Source organism: Hemiscyllium ocellatum, chromosome 9, assembly GCF_020745735.1.
Source record: "Hemiscyllium ocellatum isolate sHemOce1 chromosome 9, sHemOce1.pat.X.cur, whole genome shotgun sequence".
Classification (NCBI taxonomy): Eukaryota; Metazoa; Chordata; class Chondrichthyes; order Orectolobiformes; family Hemiscylliidae; genus Hemiscyllium; species Hemiscyllium ocellatum.
Window position 1 is genome coordinate 17,853,751 of NC_083409.1, and position 26,188 is coordinate 17,879,938.

Below are 26,188 nucleotides of genomic sequence, written 5' to 3' on the forward strand. Positions count from 1 at the left end.
TTCTTTAACAAGACCAACTCAACTCTTGTTGCAGTCATTTTCTTTGCTGGATTTTAATTTCAGCAGGGTTTTAGAAACACGTCATTTGCCTTATGTTGCAGTGGAGACAGACACAGGGCAGTGAGGCCTCAGAGAGCACCGAGAGCTTTCACTCTGCACAACAAGGCTGTCAGCACAAGCATCTGGTGACAGGATTGTAGGGGGTTGAAAAGGAGAGAGTCATGGAGAAAAGAGACCTTATAGTTCAAAATAAAACCTCTTCATATATTCCCACACTCTAATGAATTAATGTTAGAGGATTAGAAACCCAGAACGGTGAGAGTGTGCTGGCTCAGAGGCTAAAAGGCAGAGAGCAAGGAGCTGCATTATTCCTTCTCATTATTATTTCTGCTTCATCATTGGTGAGCTTCATAATTATTGCCCACCCCCAGTTGCTTGGACGAAGTTCTTTGCTGAGCCAGATCATGGGGTCATTAAAAATGGATCATGTCACAGTGGGGCAGGAGTCAGACCAGGCTCCCTCAATGAAAGAACATTTGTGAACATCACATTGAATTTCATGTCTATTTTGTACAGATTCCAGCGCCTTCCTTTCCAGATATTACATGGCTCACCACCGCCCTCTCCAGGACAATTAGGGAAAGGCAACCAATAACCAACACGTCAACGCCCGCCCCATCCCAGGAGAAATCAAGAGAAATAATGTAAAATTAAAATAATCAAACTGGTGAGGCTTGAATTAATCTCTTTGAAAGACTGGACTCTCAGCCAGAAACAGAGCCATGACATGGGTGACCCTGGTTTGTCAGACTGAAAGGTGAAGTGTCCTTTGGATTGACACTGGGATCAGCAAAAAATGAATTACTCTCAAAGATCGAGCAAACAGCTATCAAAGTGGGTCACCAAACTGCAGAGTACAGCACCTGCAGCACCGCGTCCCCATCTCTATCCTTGCTGTTGCCCTTCCCTAACTGTCCTGGAGAGGGCGGTGGTGAGCCATGGGTTTCTTGAAGAGGGTCTGACAGAGGGACAAGGTCATGTCCTCGGCCTGAGCACAACTGTCTGACCTTCTGTGCTTTTCCAGCGCCACACTTTTTGACTCCGAGTAAACTATCCTTCAGGAGAATGAGCTGTGGCACAAGAGGAAACGTGGGAGTATTGGAAAGGCACCGGCAGCCTGGTCAGCCTGCAGAGGGGCAGAAACAGATTTGATGAATGAGATGATATCCTTCTAAGCTGAAATACAGACTTAGGCTTTCAGAGCTACACAGTTTACATTGTTACTGACGGTGACTCCATGGGCAATGTTCCTGCTTCAGAGTCAAATGGTCACCTCAGAAATGAGAACACAGAATCCAGGTTGAGACTGCAGTGAACTCTGGCACAATGTTATGTATGAGATGCTCATTTAAAGCCCCACCAGCACCACCCAGACCCCAATCCCTCCACCTCAGGGGGCTCGACAAGTCCCATTCTGAAGAGATTCCCTCAGGTATCCTGCTCAATATTCAACTAATGCCACCAAAAAGATTTGTCTCATCATTCGTTTGCTGATTTTGGGACGTCAGCATTTTGTCTTGTGAAGGTGATTGCACTGTGCAGGCAGCTTTAAATATCCTGGGATGATTACAAAAAAAACACTGCACCAACAAGTGTTCTTTCTTCCTGTCACATAACAGGGGAGCTAATCAGTAACTGAAAATCCACACTGAAGGCAAACACTGAAGCTTCAGCTGAAAGGCTTTTTGCACCATGTTAACCTGCGCCCTGGGCATTTCCTTCCAGTGTCCGAGATGGTTACCAGGCTGGGATGGAGGCTTACAGGAGGCTGGAAGAGCACAGCAAGCCAGGCAGAATCTGGAGGTGGAGCAGTCAACATTTCGGGTATAACCCTTCTTCAGAACTGCAGGTGGGGGTAGGGGGAGCTGCAAATCAAGGTGGGATCAGTTGTTTGGGCGGGTGGGGGTAATGGTGGAGTGGTAGGCATTAATGGATGAACACAGGTAGAGGGTTTGAAGTGGTTGGTTGATGGGAGGAATGAATTCATTTGGTGGCTAAAAGGGAGGGTCTGTAAGTGGAATAGATGGAGGAGGGGGACTGGAAAGGGAGTCAAAAGTTGGGAAAGGGAGGCTTTTTGAAACTAGAGAATTCAATGTTGATTCCTCTGGGTTGTAAGCTTCCCAGGCAAAAGATGATTATTTGTTCCTCCAATTTGCAGTCTGATTGCTTGTTGCAATGGAGGAAGCAGAGGATGGTCATGTCTGAGAGGGAATAGGAAGGGGAATTGAAATAGGCAGTGACTGGGAGGCCAGGTCAGCCTTTGTGAGCATGGCTGAGATGCTCAGCAAAACATGCCCTTAGTTTATGTTTGGTCTCACTGATGCAGAGAAGACCACAACGGGTGCACCGGATACAATAAACTAGGTTGGAGGAGAGGCAGGTGAACCTCTGTCTGACCTGGAAGGACTGGGGCCCTGGATGGAAATGACAGGGGTGGTGTGTCGGCAGGTTTTGCATCTTTTACGGTTGCAGGGGAAGGTACCAGGGTTTTGTTGGGGGAGGTGGGGGTAGGTGTGAAGTGTGGTGAAAACCAAGGATTGGCAAAGGGAACAGTCCTTGTGGAAGGCAGAGAGGGGTGGGGAGGGTAAGATGTTCATGGTAGTGGGGTCTAGCTGGAGTTGGCAGAATTGTTTGAGGATGATACGTTGGATGCGGAGATTGGTGGGGTGTAAGTTGAAGACAAGGGGAACCCTGTCTTTATTGAATTTTGGAGGGGGGTGTTTAGATTTGGAGAGCAGAGAATGGAGGAGGTGCGATGGAGGGCTTTCTGGATGGCAGAGCTGGGAAAAGTACATGATTAAAAATAGGTGGACATCTGGACACTTAGGAGGGGAGCGTCTCCTCGTTCGAGCAGATGTGACGGAGATGGAAGAATTGGGAAAACGGGGTGGTGTTCTTGCAGGATACTGGTTGGGAGGAGGTGTTGTCCAGATACTTGTGTGAGTCTGTGGGTTAACAGTAAATGTCTGTTCCTAGACTGTCACCGGAGATGGAAATGGGGCGGTCAAGAAAGGAGAAAGATTTGTCCAAGATAGACTACGTGAATTTAAGAGTAAAAAGTGAGGTCTGCAGATGCTGGAGATCAGGGCTGAAAATGTGTTGCTGGTTAAAGCGCAGCAGGTCAGGCAGCATCCAAGGAACAGGAAATTCAACGTTTCGGGCACAAGCCCTTCATCAGGAATGAGGAAAGTGTGTCCAGCAGGCTAAGATAAAAGGTAGGGAGGAGGGACTTGGGGGAGGGGGCGATGGAGATGTGATAGGTGGAAGGAGGTCAAGGTGAGGGTGATAGGCCGGAGTGGGGGTGGGGGCGGAGAGGTCAGGAAGAAGATTGCAGGTTAGGAGGGCGGTGCTGAGTTCGAGGTAATCGATTGAGACAAGGTGGGGGGAGGGGAAATGAGGAAACTGGAGAAATATGAGTTCATCCCTTGTGGTTGGAGGGTTCCCAGGCGGAAGATGAGACGCTCTTCCTCCAACCGTCATGTTGTTATGTTCTGGCGATGGAGGAGTCCAAGGACCTGCATGTCCTTGGTGGAGTGGGAGGGAGAGTTAAAGTGTTGAGTCACGGGGTGGTTGGGTTGGTTGGGCCGGGTGTGAATTTAAGGGCAGGTTAGAAGTTGTTAGCAAAGTTGATGAACAGCTCCAGTTCAGCCTGGGTGGTGGATGCAGCACTGATGCAGTCACTGATGTAATGGCGGAAGATTTGGGGAGCGGTGCCTGTGCATGTACTGGTGAGGTGTTGTTTGATGTAGCCAACAACAAGCAGACATAGCTGGGACCCATGGCCACCCACTGGATTTGGAGGAAATGGGAAGAGTTGAAGGAAGCTGACAGATCACATGGAAATGTTTGGAAAAGGTTCACAAGGGCACAGTCCAGGCTTCCTGCAAATATCAGCCTTCCTTCCATTGTAGTGCTTCTTCATAGGAGCTTCTCTATGGTGGTTTCAAGTACACATTCTCCGTGGAAATATCACAGACTTTACTGAAATGGAATGAACTGAAAGAAGAGAAGGAAATGGGAAGAATTAACCAGACAAGGGTGAGCATCAAGAGAGATGGGAGTGTGTGGAAGACTCTGTGTCATTAAAAAGTCCCAAAGGAGTTTCACAAGAAAATCTCAAATCTTTACAAGGATTTAACAGGGAGATAACTTACTGACATCAAACAGGTTGGGTGTTAGGGACCCTGTGCCTCTGGTGCCTAACTCTATACGAGACATTACAGTCAAGGATGGTTGATGTGTAAATAAAGGGTGACTTGATGATGTGGAGTTATTTCATGATCAATGACCGCGGGCATAGATTTAAGGGAAATGGCAGAAGATTAAGAGGGAATGTGAGGAAACACACTTTCATGCAGAAGGTGGTGGTAATTTGTAACTTGCTTTCTGTAAGGGTAGTTGAGGCAGAAGCTCTCCCATAACATTGACGTACTTTGATGTGCAGCTGTGATGCCAAGACATACAGGGCTACGGGCCAACTGCTGGAACATGGAATTAGAATAGTGAGGTGGTTGTTCGGCTGGCTTTGGCTCATTGGGCCGAAGGGCCTTGTTCTTGTAGACCTGTTGTAGACATCTGACTCTGCCAGGACTCCAGCAATGTGGCTGACCCTGCCATTTGAAAGGCCGAGCAAGCCACTCAGTTTCAGGGCAGGTAGGGATGGAGAACAAATGCTGGTCTTGTCAGTGACACCCACATCCCAGGAAAGAATAGACGGCCTCAGTGGTAACACCGTCACCTGAACCTGCAGGTTTCAAGCCCCACTCCAGACACTGGAGCACTATCCTGAGGCTGGCAAAGGCAAAGGCGCCATCTGCTGGATGATCGGTTTGTGGGCGGCACGGTGGCACAGTGGTTAGCACTGCTGCCTCACAGCGCTGTAGACCCGGGTTCAATTCCCGACTCAGGCGACTGACTGTGTGGAGTTTGCACATTCTCCCGTGTCTGCGTGGGTTTCCTCGGGTGCTCCGTTTCCTCCCACAGTCACAAAGATGTGCGGGTCAGGTGAATTGGCCAAGCTAAATTGCCCGTAGTGTTAGGTAAGGGGTAAATGTAGGGGAGGGTGGGTTGCGCTTCGGCGGGTCGGTGTGGGCTTGTTGGGCCGAAGGGCCTGTTTCACACTGTAAGTCTAATCTAATCTAAACCACTGCCCTCTCAGGTCGATGTGAATATAAGGGCTTTGTGACCATCTCAGGGAAACTCTCCCCAGTGTGCTGACCAATGCTTCTCTTATAACCAATGGCATTAAAACAGATACAAGAGTAAAATACAGCAAATCTCAAATAAAACAAGATGCTGGAGAAAGGGAACAGGTGCAGCCGCTTTAGAGAGAGGAGGGAATAATGTTTTGGATTCAGTGATGTTTTATCAAAAAGAAGCCACAGTTTTTGATGATTTTATTTCATTTTAACCTGTTTTATGTTATTTTGTTTTATTTAAATCTTGTGTATCAAATTTCAGCCGGCTTGGTTGGCACCACATCGACATATACCCATTGCCTCCACACTGACCCTCAGTAACAGCTGTGAGCACTATCTACAAGATACATTGCAGATGTTCAGCAAAGATCCTGAGAGAGCACCTTCCAAACCCATGACCAAGTCCATCAAGAAGGACATGGTAGCAGATACACAGGAACACCACTCTTTGCAAGTTCCCCTCATTGAAATATATCGCTGTTCCTACATTGTTATTGGGTCAGACTCATGGAATTCCCTTCCTCCGCACATTGTGGGTCTACCTACAGCACACAGACTGTAACAGTTCGAGAAAGCAGCTCCGCGCCACTGTGTACATGACAATGAGAGATGGACAGTAACAAGGCTGGTGAACAGTAAGAGCAGGTGTGATTAGGGATCTGAAAGTGAGAATGTGATGTTTCAGTTCTTCCTGGACATCTCAAGGTTTGTATGAACTTTTGGTCTCCTAATTGCAGAAAGAATATAAATCCATTGGAAGTGTTTCAGAGGAGTTTTATCCGACTGATCCCTGGTATGAGGGGGCTGTGTGGTGAGGAAGGATTGGAAAGGCTGGCCTTGATCTCACTGGAGTTTCAAAGAGTGGGGGGTTTTCCTGTCCCACTGTATTCTCCAAACCCTTACCTGACCCCCTCTTGGGTCATACCCTCCTGCCCCTTACTAACATGGAATCGGACTGCCCAGTCCTGAGGCTTACACCTTCCATCTGGAACAAAGTCTCCAGGTATCGCTGCCCCTCCCTGATGTATCAGGATTCTTACAACTCAGCTTCCAATCCAAACCCCCTGAGTGGGAGTTGCTGTCGATTTATACAGTCACTACAGATGTATTTACCCTGAATCATTTCAGTTTAATGAACAAATGCTGATTCCACTTACAAATGAAAGAAATCAATTCTTTCATGAAACTAGTAATGTCCTCAGTCTCTGGATCAATGTTTCAGTACTTTTCATTTCTAGGATTTCCCTATTTGAGGTTTCCTAAGCATTTATTTATATGGTTCCTTACACAAAGCTCTTCCCAGCTGATCTGGTCAACAGACTCCTGTCCCCTTGTTTATTATTTTGCTATTTTCAAACCAAGTGCATGTGCAGGCTCCCATCAGCTGAAGTGACAGTTCCAAACCAGTTTGGAAAAGCAAAGGTAGACCTCCTTCCCACAGTTCACCGAACTCCCACATTGACCAAACCTCCCAGCATCCCCCTCTGTGCCAGCTGCACTGAGTGCCAACTGCAGGATATAGGCTGCCCTGTATTTATACTGGTGCTAATTGATATCACTTTGTTCTGTCGTGCTATTAGAGTCATAGAGATGTACAGCACAGAGACAGAACCTTCGGTTCAACTTGTCCACGCTGACCAGATATCCCAACGCAATCTAGTTCCACTTGCCAATGCTCAGGATCTGGGTTAAGTTAGATCATTTCTCAGTCTGAAGCTTCCTTCTTTCAGCCTGAGAAATACGTTACTTTTATAACCAACAAATGTGACTTTAATGCTGGAATCTGTTTTGAAGATTAATGGGCTCAATGGTTTGATTCAATGTGGTAAGATATGAAATATCTGTGTCACTTGCTGTAATTCAGTCTTCTCTAACCAATCTCTTCAGGGGCCAGGATGAGTGTGAGGAGATTGGGTTTTGATGGAACTACCCACAGACTCAAGTCAAAAGAAGCAAAGCAAGATAGGTGGATCGAATACAAGAGAGCACATTATGAGGGAAAACCAATTATTACCAAAGGAGAGAGTGACAACATTGAATTGCTTCTGCTGTCATCCTCTGCGCCCTTACGTTTCACAGTGTCAGCTCCACATCCTTCCATTGACTTTGTCATTGAGAGTCAACAGTTCCTTTCCCACAGCCCTCTTTAAAATGCCCTGCCCCAGGGAATCACTCAGACAGAGAATATTTCATCTTTTTTGGGAAGATTGGAGTAATATTGGATGTCGATGAGCTGCTTTCTCAGACTTCAGGGTCTGACAGAAGGATGTGTGTAGGCTGTGGATTCTGGAGACAGATCACTGAGATATTCCTCACTCCCATCAACACCTGACTTTATCCTGAAATCAGTTTCTATTCTTCATTATAAAGTACCCCCACCAGTTTCAGACTAGACATTTCACACCCAGCCCCCATTTCCTCACATTGGAATCAAGAACCAAACTTGCCCCATCTCAGGATTGCCCTCTGAATGTGGTGTCAGTGTGCTAATGCTGTGTTTGATGAAAGAGCCACAGTGGAATCTGGGACTGAATCCAAGGGGTTTCTGAGCCACCAGCAGCCTCCTTGCTGTGTGAGATTCTGTTTGGATAAGATTTCAGCCCCATGGTTCCCACTGGTACGAGAGCCATGGAGTGAGATTGCTGGAGCCACGTGTAGACTGAGGAACACAACAGTCAGGACAATGAGCTGCTCTGGAATCCATCCTGAGCCCTGGATGGTTGTCACTGAGATGGCCCAGGGGCTACAGAATGTGACAGCAGGAAGTGGAACCAGTTTATCATTGACTGTACCCCCCACAGCCATGACTCCCAGACTCCCCCGGACTGAACATTCTCAATCTGACTCCAGGGACACACGGGGCAATTCCATCTCATTTGAAGAGTAAAGAAAACCCAGGTCTAATTTATGGAATATTTATTACCCAAACCCTGTGGAATTGTTATTTTGAGTTCCAAGATTCTGCTGATCATATTGATCAATAGAGTGTCCCCAGTGACCCTGATCTGAATTGCTTGGCTCAGGATCTTGCTGTCCCTGATGGATGGGTTGGTGTGGAGGGGGAATTGCCATCAGAATATTTTGTTCCAGGGATGGATAAAGTTAGTATAGTGCGTGACAAGGTGGCTCAGTGGTTAGCACTGCTGCCTCATAGTGCCCGGGATCTGCGTTCGATCCCTGCCTCAGGAGAATATCTATGTGGATTTTGCACATTCTCTCCAAATACAAATCAAATGCTGTATGGAATATTTACTTTGCAAACCCTGTGGGATTGTTATTCTCGATAGTAAGATCCTGCTGGTCAAATTGATCAATAAAATGCGAACTGAACTGCTCGGCTTGGGATCTTGCTGTGCTGAAAGGATGTGTTGGTGTTCAGGGGAATTCCCATCAGATTATTGTGTTCCCCATTGCCCCCTCTATTCTCCCCTTCCTGCTCCATACCTGGGGGTGGGGTGGAGCTTTTCACTTCGTACACCTATCCCTGAGGACTCAGCTCTGGCCATTCCCAAAGCACACACGAGACAGAGACTGAATCTTCTTCATCTTTATTCCCTTTTCCAGATTGACATTGACAGAAAACAGACTGCAATTCACAGCCCAGACAGAGGAAGCTGCTCAAATTCACAGCCACAATGGAGCTTGAGGAAAACACTTGTGGAGATTTTCTCAATAACATGAGAATCCTGTCCCTTTAAACAGTGACAAAACCTTAAATTGGAACTGGCGGCTGAGCAGAAAGGAGGTCTGTTTTACTGAAACAGAGACTTTTGAGGTTCACATTGTTTTTGCACAGCTGACAGTCTTTAGCATCTTCGGAGAGGTTTTACTTGACATCGCAAGTTAACACTGTCCCCATCAAACACATCCAGGTCAGGGAAAGCATGGGACTAGATAAAGAGTAAAGTTTTCTCTACACTATCCCAACGACCAGCCTTAACCCCTGAATCGCAGAAGTATCTCCAAGCCAGTCCTGAGAAGGAAGAGAGTTGAAACTCAGTGCTGACAATGACCTTTGTCCTGCCAGCTCAGCCCTGTTCTATTTAAAGTTGTGTCTCCTCTGTGGACTGTCTCCAACACTCTACACACATTCTGATCTCCTGATGCTCTTGCTGAGGGGAGAGGGGAGGGTCACGTGAGTGAGGGCACAGGAGAAGCGAGCGTTGGACTCCCAGTCAGACTCAGAGAGGGTCAGCAGGCTGCTGACACTGTAGGTGCTGTCCGAAGCTCGCAGGTAGTTGCTGGTCTGAACCCCGTCCGAAATGACTGCACCGTCCTTCTTCCACTGCACCTCTAGCTCATCGGGATAGAAGTGATTGGCAAGGCACACCAGGGTGGCAGTGCCCTTGGCATTGACCTGCTCCGGGGAGGGGGGCAGCAGGGTCAGCTTGGGCTGAGAGTTGTCACGGACTGAAAGACAAGAGAAACAATTTTAATCCCTGCCTTTTGAAGGTACATAAACTCTCTGAACAGTAACTGGTAAAACATTTGAACGTTTGTATCCAGTACCTAGCAGACCTGACAAAGCACTGGCATTTTAAACATTGCTTTTTGGGACGTGTACGGCACTGGCAGAGCCAGTCGCTGCCCATCCCTAACTGTCTCTGAGAAGGTGATGGTGATGCAGCAGAATGATAAGGGACAGTCCTGGACCACCATTTAAGGAATGAATGTGGGCAGCTGGAAGGGCTATCAATGTGGGAGCATTTTAGTGACAGTGATCGGACCTCAGTGAGATTGAGATTAGGGATGGAAATGGAGAACCGTGGAGCAAGTGTAAAAGTTTTCATTTGGGAACAATCCATTTTACCAAACTGTGTGGTAATTTGATAAAAGAGTACTGGAACCATCGACTTGATGGGAGATCAGTGACAGGGCAGTGGGAGGCCTCCAAGGATGAGACAGAGACAAAGACCATTCAGAATCTTTTCCCAAAAGAGTAAGAGTGGCACTCCCAAAGACAGAGTCTTAGCAAAGATGTGAAACTATCGATATGATGTGGAGGCTCTGGTGTCCAACTGGGTGGACATGTTCAGGAGTCACATGACACCAGGTTACAGTCCAACAGGTTTATTTAAAATCACGAGCTTGTGAAACGCTGCTCCATCTTCAGGTGAAGCGACTTCAGTGCTGAAGGAACAGAGCTCTGAAAGCTTGTGATTTGAAATAAGCCTGTTGGACTATATTCTGGTGTCATGTGACTTCTGACCTCAAATGAAGCCCCGTTAGAGCACAGTGAGAGAACTGTGTGCAGTTCTGGTCACCACATTGCAGGAAGGATGTGATTCCCCTAGAGATGGGGACAGTGGAGGGTTTTATCAGGAATGAGGAGTATTAGCTTTGAGGAATGATTGGATTGGCTGGGACTGGTTTCTTTGGAACACAGGAGGCTGAGGGGAGATTTGATCGATGGTGTGTAAAATGATGAGGGGTCTGGATAGAGTGGGTAGGAAGAACTGATTTCCATCAGCACAGAGGGCAATAACCATGGGGAGAGATTGAAATGAATTGGGGGCAGGGTTCGAGTGGAGTTGAGGAGTAATTGTTTTCACCCAGTGGCTGGTGGGATCAGGACCTCACTGTCTGAAAGGGTGACAGCGGCAGAAACTCTCATCACATTGAAAAAACACTTGGATATTCACTTGAAACACCAAAGCCTCCAGAGCTATGGAGCAAGAGCTGGTATGTGGGGTGGAGTTCGACACCTCTTTAACAAACCTCCGATCACTCACAGCTCGGGAGAACTTTATCCAACAACATTGGAGCAGAGTTGGATCAGCACACTTCAGGAAGGAGTCACGTTGGGTGTCCATGTAGAAGGTTCTAGATTTTGTTTCAAACCTTCCAGCTCAGCGCTGGGTTAAGGTCAAATGTGAGGGTGCAAAGAGTCTCAGTGTCCTGGGATCAGACAGTGACACTGCTCTAAATGATCCCATGTTCCCTGGAAGATGGAAGCGTGCATCCAACGGGCAAGGGTCATGTTCAGGAGACTCCAACCTCAAAGAAAGACTTGCATTTATGTTGCACCTGCCTCCACCTAAGGATGTTGCAGTGGCTCTTTCCATCAGACTGTGCTCAGCAAGATCCCAGAGAGCTGGGTGACAATGAGGCGAGGATCAGATTTTTAGTGATGCTAATTAGGGAATCAATATTGACCAGGACACCAGGAGACACCATCCTGCTGTTTGTCTAGTAGAGCCATGGATTGGCATCTCTGATATCTGAAAGGCTCCCAGTGCATCAAAAGAGAGACTTGTATGTCAGGCTCTCCCAAAGCATTTACAGAGAGTGAGGGACTTGTCTGGACACTGGTCACTGTTGTAATGCAGAAAACACAATTTGCACATAGCAATATCGCACAAAAATAAATGAGATTATGAAGCATGTTCAGTGATGTTTCGGGGATAAATATTGACCTGAAGTCAACCCAAAGAGAAAGCAAATGGGTTCAGTTGCACAAAACGTGAGAAAATGAAAGGCACAGGAGAAGGTGGGAGTCGTGGTTAGTGATGGGTTTGATTGTTACCAGAAAATAAAAGGAAGGATCAGAATTTGTGAATGTCATATTGTAACAAGGCAATACAGACAGTAGAAATAACCTAAAGTCTTTGTATGATAACGCATTCGGAATAAGGTAGACAGAGTGATGCCACAAATTGAGGTTCCCAAGTACTTTAAAATCATTAAAGTGACGCAGGGCTCAGGAGAGGTTAGTAAAGTTCCCAAAATAATTAATAGGACATAGATTATGGAAAGGGTCAGAAAATTAATTTTAGGCACAGTGCATAAGGGGACAACTATGAAAAGAAGGACAGTCAGTGCAGGACTGAGGGTGTTGTACCTGAATGCAGGGAGTATCCGAAATGAGGTAAATATGTTTGTCGCAGATTGGAATTGGCAGGTACGATGTTTTGAGTATCACAGAGACCTGGCTGTAAGGGGTTGAGGGCTGGGAATGAAATACTCAAGGATGCACATCCGATTGACAGGACATGCTGATGGGCAGATGGGGGTGGGGTTACCTTCTTGGTAAGAAATGAAATGAGATCAATCACAAGAAGGGATTTAGAGTTGGAATGCATTCAATCTGTGTGGGTAGAGGTGAGGAGTTGCAAGGGAGAAAGAGCATGATGAGAACTTAGCACAGGACCCCCAGCAGCAGTCAGGATATGAGGAAGAAAATAAATCAGGTGATAGATAGAGAAGGCCCTGCTATAATAGTCATGAGGGACTTCAATATGCAGGGAGACTGGAAAATTAAATTGTTTGGGGATGTCAAGGGTAGGAATTAAAGGAATGTTTACGACATGGTTTTTAGAGCAGCTTGTGGTAGAGATCACTATGGAACAGGCAATTCTGGATTGGGTGATGTGTATTGAAGCAGACCTGATTAGGGAACTTAGGGTGAAGGAATCCCTTGGGGGCATTGACCGTAATATGACAGAATTCACCCTGCAGTTTGTGACAGGGAATCTGGAGTCAGTTGTACCGGTAATGCAATTAACTTAAGGTAACTACAAAGACATGAGGGAGGAGCTGGCCAGAGTTGGTAAGAAAGGAAGCTGAGCATAAGAGAGAATGGAGCAGCAATGGCAGGAGTTTCTGGGGGTAATTTGGGAGGCAGAGCAGGAATTTAACCCAAGGAAGAAGAAAGGTACTGAGTGGAGGCCAAGGCAACCATGGCTGATGAGGGAAGTCAGGGTCAGCATAAAAGCAAAAGAAAAAACATGCAATGTGGTGAAGATTATTGGGAAGCCGGAGGATTGGGAAGCCTTTAAAAAACAGCAGAGAGTAACTAAAAAAAAGTAAGGGTGGGTGTGTAAATAAAATATGAGGGTCAACGAGTTAGTAACATAAAAGAATATTGCAAGAGGTTTTCTTTAGATATATGAAAGGCAAGAGGGAGTCAATAATAGAAATTGTACCACTGGAAAAGGCAGAAGTAGTAATGGGGAACAAAGAAATGGTGGAAAAAGTGCATCGGTGCCTTAAATCAGCTTTAACAGTGGTGTGATAATGCTGCTCATTTCACAAGTTTGAGTTGTCCTTGGATTTTTTTTCAAGAGGGGTTGTAAAGGCAGAGGTTCCAATTTGTCTGGGTTAGGGACTTTGCTCATGGCTAACAGATACTGCCTAAGGCAACAGTCAGGGAAAAGGCTTTTAGGTTTTATATTAAACACTTGTCCAATAAAAGGAGAGTGGCCAGTTCTTCCAGTTTGCTGTTTTTGACAAACAGTCGGTTGGAAGCTCCTGGATAAAGAAAGCTGCTGGTGAGAAAGGTTCCCCAATTCAACATTTTCCAGTGGACTCACTGTCTGAAATTCCTCTCCTGTAAGAACCCCTGTGTTTATATTTACCTTTTTGCCAAGGCTATTACAGCAAATTGGAACAACTCTTTGTCAAGTTACATTTTTTCGTCAGTTGGGTTTTCAAATAGTTAAGTTATTCTAAATTCTGTTTTCTTTTGATTGTAAATAAATACTCTTTTCCTTCAAGCTGAGTGGTTTGGCCAGTTGTATCATTCCTGGAATATCCAGGTTACATTTGCTGAACACAATTCGAAAAGGTAAGGTCTGGGCTGCATTCTTAAAATGTTTTGAAGGGTCTGGCCTGGTCCATAACAATGTCACAGAGTCCTACAGCATGGAGACAGGCCATTTGGACCAAACTGGTCCATGCCAACCAAAATGTCCATTTACGCTAATCCTGCACTTGGCCCATATCCTTCTGAATCCTTTCCTTTGCTGTATTTGTCCAAATGCCTTTTAAATGTTATTAATGTACCCACCTCAACCACTTCCACTGGCAGCTCATTCCATATGCGAACAATCCTATGTGTAAAAAGGTTGCCCCTCAGGTTCCCTTTTATTCTTTCCCCTCTAACCTTAAACTGATGCGCTCTAGCTCATATTCGCAAACCTTGGGGAAAAGACCGAGTGAATTCACCCTATCCATGCCTCTCATGATCTTATGAGGTCCTCCCTCAGTCTCCTACACTCTCAAGAAAAAAGTACTCTCCCTTTAACCCAAACGATTGAATCCTGGCAAAATCCTTGCAAATTTCTTCTGCACTCTTTCCAGTTTAATAACATCCTTCCTGGAACAAGGTGACCAAAACTGAACACAATATTCCAAGTGTGGCTTCACCAGTGTCCTGTATAACTGCAACATAACTTCCCAACATCTGTAGTCAATGCTCTGACTGATGAAGGGCACTGCAGAAAAAGCTCTCTTCTCTGCTCTATTTACTGTGACTCCATTTTCAGAGAACTGCTTATCTGAATTCTAAGGACCCTCTGTTCCACTATATTCCTTAAGGCCATATCATTCACCATGAAACTCCTACCTTGCTTTAAATTTCCAAAATACAAGACCTCACATTTATCTGTATTAAACTCTATTTGTCATTTCTCGGCCCACTTCCCCAGCTGAGCAAGGTCCTGCTGCAATTTCTGATAACTGTCCGCACTGTCCACGATGCTGCTTATTTGAGTGTCATCAGCAAACTCACTAACCATGCCTTGTACATTCTCATCCAAAACATTGTTATAGATAACAAACAGCAATGGGCTCAGCACTGACCACTGAGGCACTCCACTAGTCACAGGCCTCCAGTACAATAAGGATTCTTCCCCTATTACCCTGTGCTTTCTACCATCAAGCCAATCGTGTATCCAATTTGCCAGGTCACCTTGGATTCCATGCAATCTAACCTTCCATAACAGCCTACCATGTGGAACCTTATCAAAGGCCTCACTGAAATCCATATAGACCACGTCTACCATCCTGCCCTCATCAACCTTCCTGGTAAATTCATCAAAGTAACTTAATTATGTGAGGCATATTCTCCCACTCACAAAGTCATGCTGACAACTCCTAATCAAATTCACTCTTTCCAAATGCATGTGTATCTTATCTTATCAAACAACTTACCCACCACAAATGTTAAGCTTATAATTCCCAGGCTTTTGTTTTTCAGCCCTTTTTGAACAATGGCACAGTCTTCGCTATCCTCCAGTCTTCTGGCACCTCACCTGTGGCTAACCATGATGCTTAAATATCAGCCAGTACACCTGACCTTCAAGAGAGTTGGGAGCAGAAGTGAGTGGAAAGGGCATCACTAAGGTGGAGGGGTTGAGGCAGCTGAAAGGTCTGAAGGTGGATAAATCATTCAGACCCGATGGACTACACTCCAGAGTTCTGATGGAGATAGCTAAGGTAATTGTAGGGCCATTGGCTGTGATCTTTCAGAAATCACTGGAGTCAGGAGTGGTCCCAGAAGACTGGAAAATAGTGAATGTAACATCCCTGTTTAAGAAAGGAGGGAGGCAGAGATGGGACATTATAAGCTGGTTAGCCTGACCTCGGTCATTGGTAAGATTTTAGAGGTCTACTTAAGGGTGAGATTGCAGGTATTTGGAATCTCACCCTTAAGCCTGGTAAAATTGCAGCCTGGTAAAATTGGGCTGAGTCAGCACAGCTTCATCAAAGGGAGGCATGCCTGATAAATCTGTTAGAAATCTTTGAGGAGGTAACAAGTGAGTTAGACAAAGGAGAGCCAGTGGATGTGATCCATTTGGATTTCCACCAGGCCTTTGACAGGGTACAATAAAGGAGACTGCTAAGTCAAATCAGAGCCCATGCTGTCAGGAGCAAGGCACTGCGAAGTGTAGAGGATTGGCTGGCCGGCACAAAGGCGAGAGTAGGGACAAAGGGATTTTTTTCTGGATGGCTGGTGGTGCTTTGTGGCGATCTGCAGGGATCTGTGTTGGGACCACAACTATTCACATTATCCATTAACAATCTGGATAAGGAACTGAAGATATTGTTCATATGTTTGTAGATGACACAAAAAATTGGTGAAAGGACAGGTGGAGTTGAGGAAGTGGGGGAGATTGCAGAAGGACTTGGTCAGGCTGGGAGAATGTGCAAAGAAGTGGCAGGTGGAGTACAATGCGGGGACTTGTGAGGCTAGATACTTTGGTGGGAAGAATAAGTGAGGAAAGATTTCAGAAATCTGAAGCACAAAGAGAATTGGGAGTCCTTGCTCAGGTTTCTCTGAAGGTTAACGTGCAGGTTCACCATTGGCTGTTTGAAAGGCAGTTACAATGTTAGCATTAACTTTAACGTCAGAGGTGTACTGCTGCGTTTGTATAAGTCTCTGATCAGACCACATTTGGAATTTTGGTCTCCTTATTAAGGAAGGATGTGCTGTCATTGGAGAGGGTCCAGAGGAAAAAGTGAGAAAGAATAAGAATACTCCTGGGAATGAAGGGGGTGTCATATAAAGAGTGGTTGAGGATTCTGGATCTGTATACAATTGTGTTTAGAAAGATGACGGAGGAATCTTATTGAAACTACAGAATATTGAGAGGCCTGGAGAACATGGAGAAGGTGTTTCCACGAATAGAAGAAACTTGGGCCCGAAGGCAAAGCCTCAGAGTGATCCGTCAGAACTGAGATAAGGAGGCATTTCTTCAGCCACAGGGTGGTGAATCTGCGGAACTCATTGTCACAGAGGTCTATGGATGCCAAGATGTTGAGAGTATTTAAAACAGAGACAGATAGGTTCTTGATCAGTAAGGAGATCAAATGTTAAAAGGAGAATGGGGTTGAGAAACACATCACACAAGATCAAATGGCAGAGCAGACTCTCTTCTGACTGGCCCAATTCTGCTCCTATATCTTAAGTATTTTGGGTTTATGTAGAGGTTCCTTGAATCCCTGGAAAACTGGAAGTACGGTCACTTAGTGGTTAGCCCTGCTGCCTCACAGCGCTATGGACCCAGGTTTGATTCTAGCCTCGGGCGTCTGTCTGTGTGGAGTTTGCATGTTCTCCCTGTGCCTGTGTGGGTTTCCTCCGGGTGCTCTGGTTTCCTCCCACAGTCCAAAGCTGTGCAGGTTCGGTGAATTGGCCATGCTAAATTGCCCATAGTGCAGGTTAGGTACATTAGTCAGGAGTAAATGTAGGTTAAAAAGGTAGGGGAATGGGTCTGGGTGGGTTACTGTTCGGAGGGTCAGCGTGGACTTGTTGGACCAAATGGCCTGTTTCCATACTGTAGGAATTCTGTGATTCTATGGACATTGAAAGTACTGGTTTGTGAGCCCTGCTGTTGCTGTTTCTCAAAAGAACTTTGACAAAAGATAATCAGGGAGTGGTGAGAGTGAGCATCAGGTTGCATGAGGGAACTGCTTGTCCTGCTTCCTGGAATACCATGAGTACAGGAAGTGTGGTCAGTGACAGCAGTTGGAACTCCGGGTTTCGGAGCTTGAGCAGCAGCTGGTGTCAGTGAGGAGCGTCCGTGAGGCTGAGAGCTCCGTAGAGAGCACGTTTCTAGATGTGGTCACTCTGCAGTTTCAGAGTATGCAGGGAGAGAGGGAATGGGGGAGCAGCAGACAGTCCAAAAGGACCAGGCAGCTAGTACAGGAATCCCATGAGTGCATCCCACTCTCCAACCAGGATTCATTTCAGAATCCTGATCAGAATGATGGTTCATCTGGGGCGTGCAGCCAGAGCCAAGTCCCTGGCACCACGGGGGGCTCAGCTGTACAGGGGGCACAAGGAAGACTGGAAGAGCGATAGTGAGAGGAGATTCGAGAGTGAGGGCATCGATAGGTGTTTCTGCAGCTGCAGAGGGAATCCAGGATGGTGTGTTGTCTCCCTGGTGCCAGGGTGAAGGATGTCACTGAGCTGCTGCAGAGCACCCTGAGGGGAGAGGGGGAACAGGCAGCAGTCGTGGTCCACATCGGTCCCAGTGACAGAGGGAGAAAAGGGATGTGGTCCTCCAGTCAGAATTTAGGGAGTTCCAGAGGGAATTAGCAGCAAGAGCTCAAAAGTAGGAATTTCCAAGATTACCCCCAGTGCCCCACACAACTGAGAATAGAAAGAGGAGGATAGCACAGGTGACGGTGGAACTGAAAAGACAGTCCAGGAGGAAGGTATTTCGATTATTTTAACATTGGGACTGGCTTTGGGGGGAGATGGACATGTACAGACCAGACGGGTTGCTCCTGAACAGACCTGGGACTGAGTTCCTTTGGGGTGATTTACTCGTGCTGTTGGAGAGGGTTTAAACTATCTTGGCCTGTGGGATCCAGGAGCTAATACCAGAGAGGAACACAGAGGTGCACAGAATCCTGGGAGAGATAGATAGCACCAGAATAAGGAATAGAACTTCTTACCCAGTTTCAGAGTGAGGGAGAGAGTAATAAATTCTAAATCAGGGTCACTGTGTAAGGATGGGACTGCACGGAGTGTTGGGAATAAGACTGGGAAGGTACAGCCACAGAGTGTTAAGTGGAAATCTGATGTGTGTCTCTCACATAGAACATAAGGTAATAAGAACATTAGAAATAGGAGCAGAAGTGGGCTATCTGACCCAGCAAGGATGAGGAACGTTAGTTATGAAGATAGACTGAAGACGTTGGGACTGTTTTCCTCAGAGAAGAGAAGGCAGAGAGGAGATTTGATCGAGAAATTCAAAATCAGGAGGGGTCTGAACAGAGTAAACCAGGAGAAAATGTTCCCACCTGAGAAAGAATTGAGAGGGAGAGGCCATGGATTGAAAATAATTGGTAAAAGAGGCGAAAGTGAGATGAGTGAAAAACATTTTCAGCCAGTGGGTGGTTAAGGTGTGGAATGCACTGCCTGAGAGTGTGGTGGAGGCAGCTTCAATTGAAACATTCTGAAGGGAATGAGACTGTTATTTGAAAAGGAACAATGTGCAGGGTGACAGGGAGAAGGCAGGAGAATGACACTCAGTGAATTGCTCATTCAGAGAGCCGGTCCAGACAGGATGGGCAGAATGGCCTCCTTGTGCACTGTAACAATTCTGTGATTGTGTGATTGAGCAGAGTTAAAGCTGGGGGAGGTGGGAGCTCGGTGTCTCACTGTGCTGCTGCTGCTGCTGAGGTCAGTGAGATCAGAGACTGGGACAGGGAGCCAGAGCTCACATCAAACTCTGCCCTGTGTCTGTCACACTGAGACTGGCAGGAGGCTACTCACTGATTTCACTCCATGCTGCAGGAATGGGACCACAGGCTGCAAATGGACAGAGCTCCTCCACACGGTGAGTAAAACTTACTGACTTATATCTTGCTGCTTAAAGGGGGCAATAGGACGACAGAAATACAGCTGGACACCCTGTTAGACACAGTGCTCCTCAATCAACCATTTCATTCACTGCAGCTCCCCACTAACACCTGCATCAATTCAGCATTTGTGATTTAGAAAGTTTCAGTATTGAAAGGGTTAATAACGGAGGATTGAGGTTTACTTACTCAGTCTGAGCTTGGTTCCTTTACCGAACGTAAGCCACAGTGAGAGCTCCCAGTGTAGAGGCTGTACAAAAACCTCAGCTCTCTGCTTCCCTCTGTCACTCTCACCCTCTCCCTATTTCCCAGTCTGTCGATCACTCTCACCCTCTTTTTGCCCCTATCAGTCTCTCCCTCATTCATGTGTCTTTCTGTCTCTGCCTCTGGGTTGTGAACTTTATTTTTTGTTGTTAAATCTTGCAGCTGTTCTTCACATGTGGCCATGGAGTGGAAGGGGGAAACTTGAGGCCTTCAGTGAGCGGTGGACACCACAGGGACTGGAGTGTGTTGTGGACAGTGACAATCCCAGCATGGGGTAATTTGTGTCGTTTCATTAGATCTAACTGTGGGATATGACAGTTCAGGCGGTGGGACTGTGTGTCCATTATTATGCATTTTATATAACCGTGGATGTGTCAGTACAGGAGGTGATTCTGTGTGCTTTGAGGTTTTTGTATGGCTCTGTGTCACTGTGTCGAGGGGAGCTGTAACCTTGCTGACAGTAATAGTCAGCGACATCCTCATTCTGAACGTTGCTGATTGTCAGGGTGAAACTGGTCCCTGATCCACTGCCAGTGAATCGATCGGAGACTCCTGTGAATCGATTTGTTGCAGCATAGATCAGGAGAGAGGGTTTCTGACCTTCTCGCTGCTGGTACCAGGAAAGCTCATTGCTAACAGATTGACTGGCCGTACAGGTGATGGTTGCGGTCTGGCCCAGTCCCACTGACAGCACCGGGGGAGACTGGGTCATGATGATGTCCCCACTGATACCTGAGGGGTCAGAGAGAAACACAGTGAAGTCAGAACTGTCACAGAAAGAGCCTGTCAAATGAGAGATTGTTGGAGACACTGAGCATTCCTCTGGTTTCAGCATTTTCCCTTCAATCACAAGTCAGTGGAATTGGAGTGAAATGGAGAGCAGCTAAAGATTCAAGGTGGAAGGAGAGAGATTTGTACCTGCGACACAGAATGCCAGGGGCCAGATCAGCTGGATGTGTGAAATCATGGTGTGTGCTCCTGTCCCTGTGCCTGGTTCCTGATAAACTCTCCCTTCACTGGGCTCTGCTTTATAAAGCTACAGCCTGTGAGAGTCTGACTGGGTGTTCCTCAGTATGTAAATGGCATCAGGCAGAGAGAGCCACGTCAGCCCCTCACACTTCCTCTTCTCTCTCTCTATCTCACTCTCTCTGTCTCAGAGTGATTGATGTGAACAGCACTGAATGAGGCCATTTGGCCCATTGTGTCTGTGCTGGTAAACAAAGATGTGATGACACTAATCCCATCCTCCAGCTCTTGGCCCATGACCCTGGAGGTTACAGCAACACAAGGGAATATCTAAACACTGCTCCAATGTCATGAGAGTTTGTGACTCAACCAGCCTTTCAGGCAGTGAGTTCCAGACTCCCACCACCCTCTGGGTGAAAACATTTCTCCTCAATTCTTCTCTCACTCTGCAACTCAACTGGGCCTGGATTCACTCAAGTTTATAAGGATGAGACGGAATCTGATTGAAACATATAAAAGTCTAACAGGCCCGGGCAGTAAGGAGGTTCCCCTGGTTGGGGAGTCTGGAACCAGGGGACACAGTCTCAGGGAGATACGGGGTAGAACATTTAGGACTGAGATGAGGAAACATTTCTTCACTCAGAGGATGGTCAACCTGATGAATTCTCTACCACAAACGGCTGTGGGGGACAAGGAACTGAATATATTCAAGAAAAAAAGAGAGATAGTTGTTTTGCATTTTAACAGCATGAAGGAAATAGGGAGAAAGCAGAAACATAGCAGTGAGAGAGAGGATCAGCCATGTCATACTGAATGACACACAAGATTCAAAGGGCTGAATGGCCTACTCCTGCTCCAAGTTTCTATGAGACCATGTCTGTGTTACCTTCAATCTCTGTCCCTGGTTATTGAGTCCTTTACTCTTGTATAAAGTGCCTTCCTATGCAACGTATCACTGCCAACAATGATCTTATACCTCTCTATCAGGTCCCTCTCAACCTTCAATGCTCCAAGGAAAACAGCCCCAATCTTTCCAATCTTTCCTCATAGCTGACCCTCCATCCCAGGCAGCATCCTGGGAAATCTCCTCTGCCCCCTCTCAAGTACAATCACATCCTTCCCAGAATGTTGTGACTAGGACCTTTCTCTCCCTCTCTCTCTTTTCCCCTATCTGTCTCACATCTGCTACTTTGATCTCTCTACATCTATCTCTCTCTCCCACTGTTAATCTCTCTCATATTCTCTCTCTCACTCTGTCTCATAGCCACTCTCTCCAACTCACTCACGCTTCCTCACTCCGTCTCATAATCTTTCTCCATCTCTCACTGTCTCTGTCACTCGCTCCATCTCTCACTTCAATTGAAAACCTCCAAATGTTATCTGCCCCTCTCTATTTCTCCTTCTGTCTCTCCCTCCTTCTCCACATCCCACTCGACCTCTACTTCTCTTTCTCTGTCTCGCTTCTCTCTCTTTCTCACAGTGTCCCAGGTGGTGACAGTTGAATTCAGGATAAATCTCTCTCTGCTCTGCCCCACTAATGGATGTTAACCCTTGACCCCAGAAGCATGTCTTCTCCTGGAGTAAAGGCCCATTTCCACATCGACCAGGTTTTGGTATCTCTTAGAAAGATGGACAGATTCTTGGTAAATGAAGGGCAGTTTTGTGCTGTTGGCCTATTCTCACTGGGGATTGGTTTGGACACAAACCTCATTCCATGAAGGCCCAGCAGAGAGAGGAGATCCTCAGGCCGTCAGTGTGAGCTGGAGGGACAGGACAGGCTCTGACCCACTGATCCATCCTGTCTTTGCACAACATGGAGGAGAAAGTGAGGACTGCAGATGCTGGAGATCAGAGTTGAAAATGTGTTGCTGGAAAAGTGCAGCAGGTCAGGCAGCATCTAAAGAGCAGGAGAATCAATGTTTCGGGCATGAGCCCTTCTTCAGGAATGAGGAGAGTGTGCCCAGCAGGCTAAGATAAAAGGTAGGGAGGAGTGACTTGGGGGAGGGGCTTTGGAAATGCGATAGGTGGAAGGAGGTCAAGGTGAGGGTGATAGGCCGGAGTGGGGGTGGGGGCGGAGAGGTCAGGAAGAAGATTGCAGGTTAGGAGGGCGGTGCTGAGTTCGAGGGATTTAACGAAGACAAGTGGGGGGAGGGGAAATGAGGAAACTGGAGAAATCTAGATTCATCCCTTGTGGTTGGAGGGTTCCTAGGCGGAAGATGAGGCGCTCTTCCTCCAGCCATCGTGTTGCTATGGTCTGGCGATGGAGGAGTCCAAGGACCTGCATGTCCTTGGCAGATTGGGAGGGGGAGTTGAAGTGTCGAGCCACGGGGTGGTTGGGTTGGTTGGTCAACCACCCCGTGGCTCAACAGACCATAGCAACACGACGCCTCATCTTCCGCCTAGGAACCCTCCAACCACAAGGGATGAACCTAGATTTATCCAGTTTCCTAATTTCCCCTCCCACCACCTTGTCTCAGTCAAATCCCTCAAACTCAGCACCGCCTTCCTAATCTGCAATCTTCTTCCTGACCTTTCCGTCCCCACCCCCACTCCGGCCTATCACCCTCACCATGACCTCCTTCCACCTATCGCATTTCCAACGCCAACAGTAAACATGGACGTCAGTTCACGAGAGTGCTCCATGGAGAAACATGGGCCTCCTTCCCACTGAAGCTCCCAATAGAGACCAGTAAACATGGACATCATTCCTGCTTGAGCCTCCAATAAAGTCCAGGAAATGTGGGCCTCCTATTCACTTGTCGTTCTAATAGACACAAGTGGATAGTTGAGTTTTTGAAGAAATAGATAAAAATAGATCAGTACACATTGTCGACATGGACTTTAGCAAGGCCTTAGACAAGATTTCCTATGGTAAACTGCTTAGTAAGATTATATCACAGAGGATCTAGGGAGAGCTAACCAATTGGATATAAAATGGGCCTGAAGGTAGGAGGCAGAGGTTGGTGAGAGAGGGTTGTTCTTCAGACTGGAGGCCACTGACCAGCCGTCTGCCACAAGAATCGATCCTGGATCCACTGTTGTTCATCATTTACATGAACAATTTGGATGAGAAAATAGCAGGAATGGTCAGTAAGTTTGTGGCTGACATTAAAATTGTTGGCATCGTGGACAGGGAAGAAGGTTATCTAAGAATGCAATGTCATCTTCATCAACTGGGCCAGTGGGTCAACAAATCCAGATGGAGTTTAATTTCGATAAATGCAAGGAGTTGCATTTTGGTAAGACAAACCAGGGCAGGAATTACACAATTAATGGTAGAGCCATGGGGAGTGTTGTTGAACAGAGAGACTGAGGTGTACAGGTACATAGTTCCTTTAAAGTGGTGTCACAGGTAGACAGGATGGTGAAGAAGGTATTTGGCACGCTCACCTTCACTGGTCAAAGCAGGAAGTACAGGAGCTGGGACATCATGTTACAGCTGTACAAGGCATTGGGAAGGCCACATTTGGACACTGTGTACATTCCTATTTACCCTGCTATAGGAAGGAAGTTACTGCACTGGTTTGGATAAAAGAAAGATTAACAGGGATGTTACCAAGGTTGGTGAGTTTGAATTACAAGGCGAGGATGGATAAGCTGAGAGATTTTTCCAGTGAATGCAGGAGATTGAGGGGTGACCTTAGAGAGGTTTATAGAATCATTAGGGCCATAGATAAGGAGAATAGCCAAAGTTTTTTTTCCCCAGAGTAGGGGAGTCCAGTACGAGAAGGAATATGTTTAAGTTGAGAGGGGAAAGAATTAGAAGGGGCCTGAGAGGCAACCTTTTCACACAGAGGTTGGTGTGTATGTGTAATAAGCTGCCAGAGGAAGTGGTGGAGGGGAGTACAATTACTAGATTTCAAGGACATTTTTACAGGAACATGGATAGGAAGGATTTAGAGAGGATTGGGCCAAACGCATGCAGATGGGACTAGTTCAGTTTTGGAAACTTGGTCGGCATGGATGAGTTGAGCTGAAGGGCCTGATCCCACGCTGTAAACCTCTATGACTCTATGATGATGTAAACATGGGGCACCTTCCCATAGGACCAACAAACAGTAAACATGGGCCTCCTTCCTGAGCTGCAAACCCCACATCCTGTCCATCACATAGGTCCCTTATTTCAATCTGCACAACATTGTTTGTCTCTGCACTACCTCAGCCTCTTGACCACAGAATCCCCAATTCCTACTCATCCCACCTCCTGACTCTATGATTTCAATGTCTTCTCCCAGCTTCCTGAAGCCACATTCCATCAACCCCAACTTGTCTGATATGGAGGGTCCCTTCCCTGTCTCACAACTACAGTTGTTCCAGAATCTGACCTCACTGCCAGCCAATTGCCTCCATGGCCTCCCTCCTCCCTCACTCTGTGTCCTGCTGTAGACTCACATTCCCTCCCTCCCCCTTCCATCTTCTGTCTCTGGTCTCCTGCCCATTGCTGCTTCCTCCATCCCATCATTGACGGCAGAGCCTTCAGACCCCGAGAGTATCCTCTCTGCCCTCTTCATCCCTCCCTCTCTCGTTGTTTGTGCTATTGAATATACTGTTTAGTTCCATCACTTTTGGTTCGCTGTTCCCTTGCCATTGATTTGCTGATTTATTCTAGTAAATCTAGACTGGTGTGTTCTCTGAGTTGGTTCAAGAGTGTTTTGCTTGAGAAAACACTTCTGTGAACTGGTTTGTCTGTTTCTCCCAGTCTTTGTGTAAAGGTGAGACTAAGTGTGTAAATGCTGTCATTTCATGGAGCAATCCAGTCAGTCCCACCCCCTCCCCTACTCGACCCCCAGAGCCTTGCAGGTTTATTTTCATCAAGAGCCCATCCAATCTGCCATTGCAATCACTGAGTGTCTTCACCTGCCTCACCTGAATGGGCACTAATTTCCAAGTCATTACCAATTGCTGCTAAAAAACATTCTTCCTGAGATTCCGTATCTCTTGCCCAACAAAATGTAAGGTAATCTCAATGTGAAGATGGGATTTTGTCTCCACACGGACTGTGCGATGGTCACCCTTACTGATACTGTCATGGACAGATACACCAGCAGCAGGCAGGTTGGTGAGGGTGATAGTGAGTATGTTGTTCCCTCTTGTTGGTTCCCTCACCACCTGCCCCAGGTCCAGTCTAGCAGCTGAATCAGGTGGAACCTGACCAGCTTGCTCAGTAGTGATGATTCTGAGCAGCTCTTGATGGTGGACTTTGAAGTCCCTTCCTCAGGGTATATCCTGCATCATTCCCTCCTTCAGTGCTCCCTCCAAGTGTTGTGCAACATGGAGGAGGACTGACTGCTCAGTTGAGGTTGGAGCGGAGGGCGGTGCTATGTGGTAATCAGCAGGAGGTTTCCTTCCCCATGTTTGACCTGCTGTCATGAGGCTTCATGGGTTCCATAGTTAATGGTGAGGACTCCCAGGGTAACTCCCTTCTGACTGTACACACCACTGTGTTGCTTCCCCTGCTTGGTCTATCCTGCCAATTAAAAACTGAATGAGGGATCAATTCCGTTCAGGTTTTACAGCTTGGAGACAGAGCTGCTGCTGGGTTCTGTTTCTGATCTCCGAGTGCAGGTGTATGTGTTTGTGAGAGAGTGACTGTCCTTTTTCCCATCACT

The 26,188-nt window shown here is 46.7% G+C and overlaps 1 gene segment (V, D, J or C); it reads right to left on the minus strand.

Moving 5' to 3' along the window:
- Positions 1-9,351: 9,351 nt before the first annotated feature.
- Positions 9,352-20,586, minus strand: LOC132818613 (Ig kappa chain V region Mem5-like; the record flags this gene model as incomplete). The annotated part of the segment is given in 4 exon segments: positions 9,352-9,668; positions 19,539-19,573; positions 20,051-20,345; positions 20,532-20,586. Coding segments are annotated over 4 exon segments (696 nt in total), but the record flags the coding sequence as incomplete, so codon positions are not given.
- Positions 20,587-26,188: the final 5,602 nt, after the last annotated feature.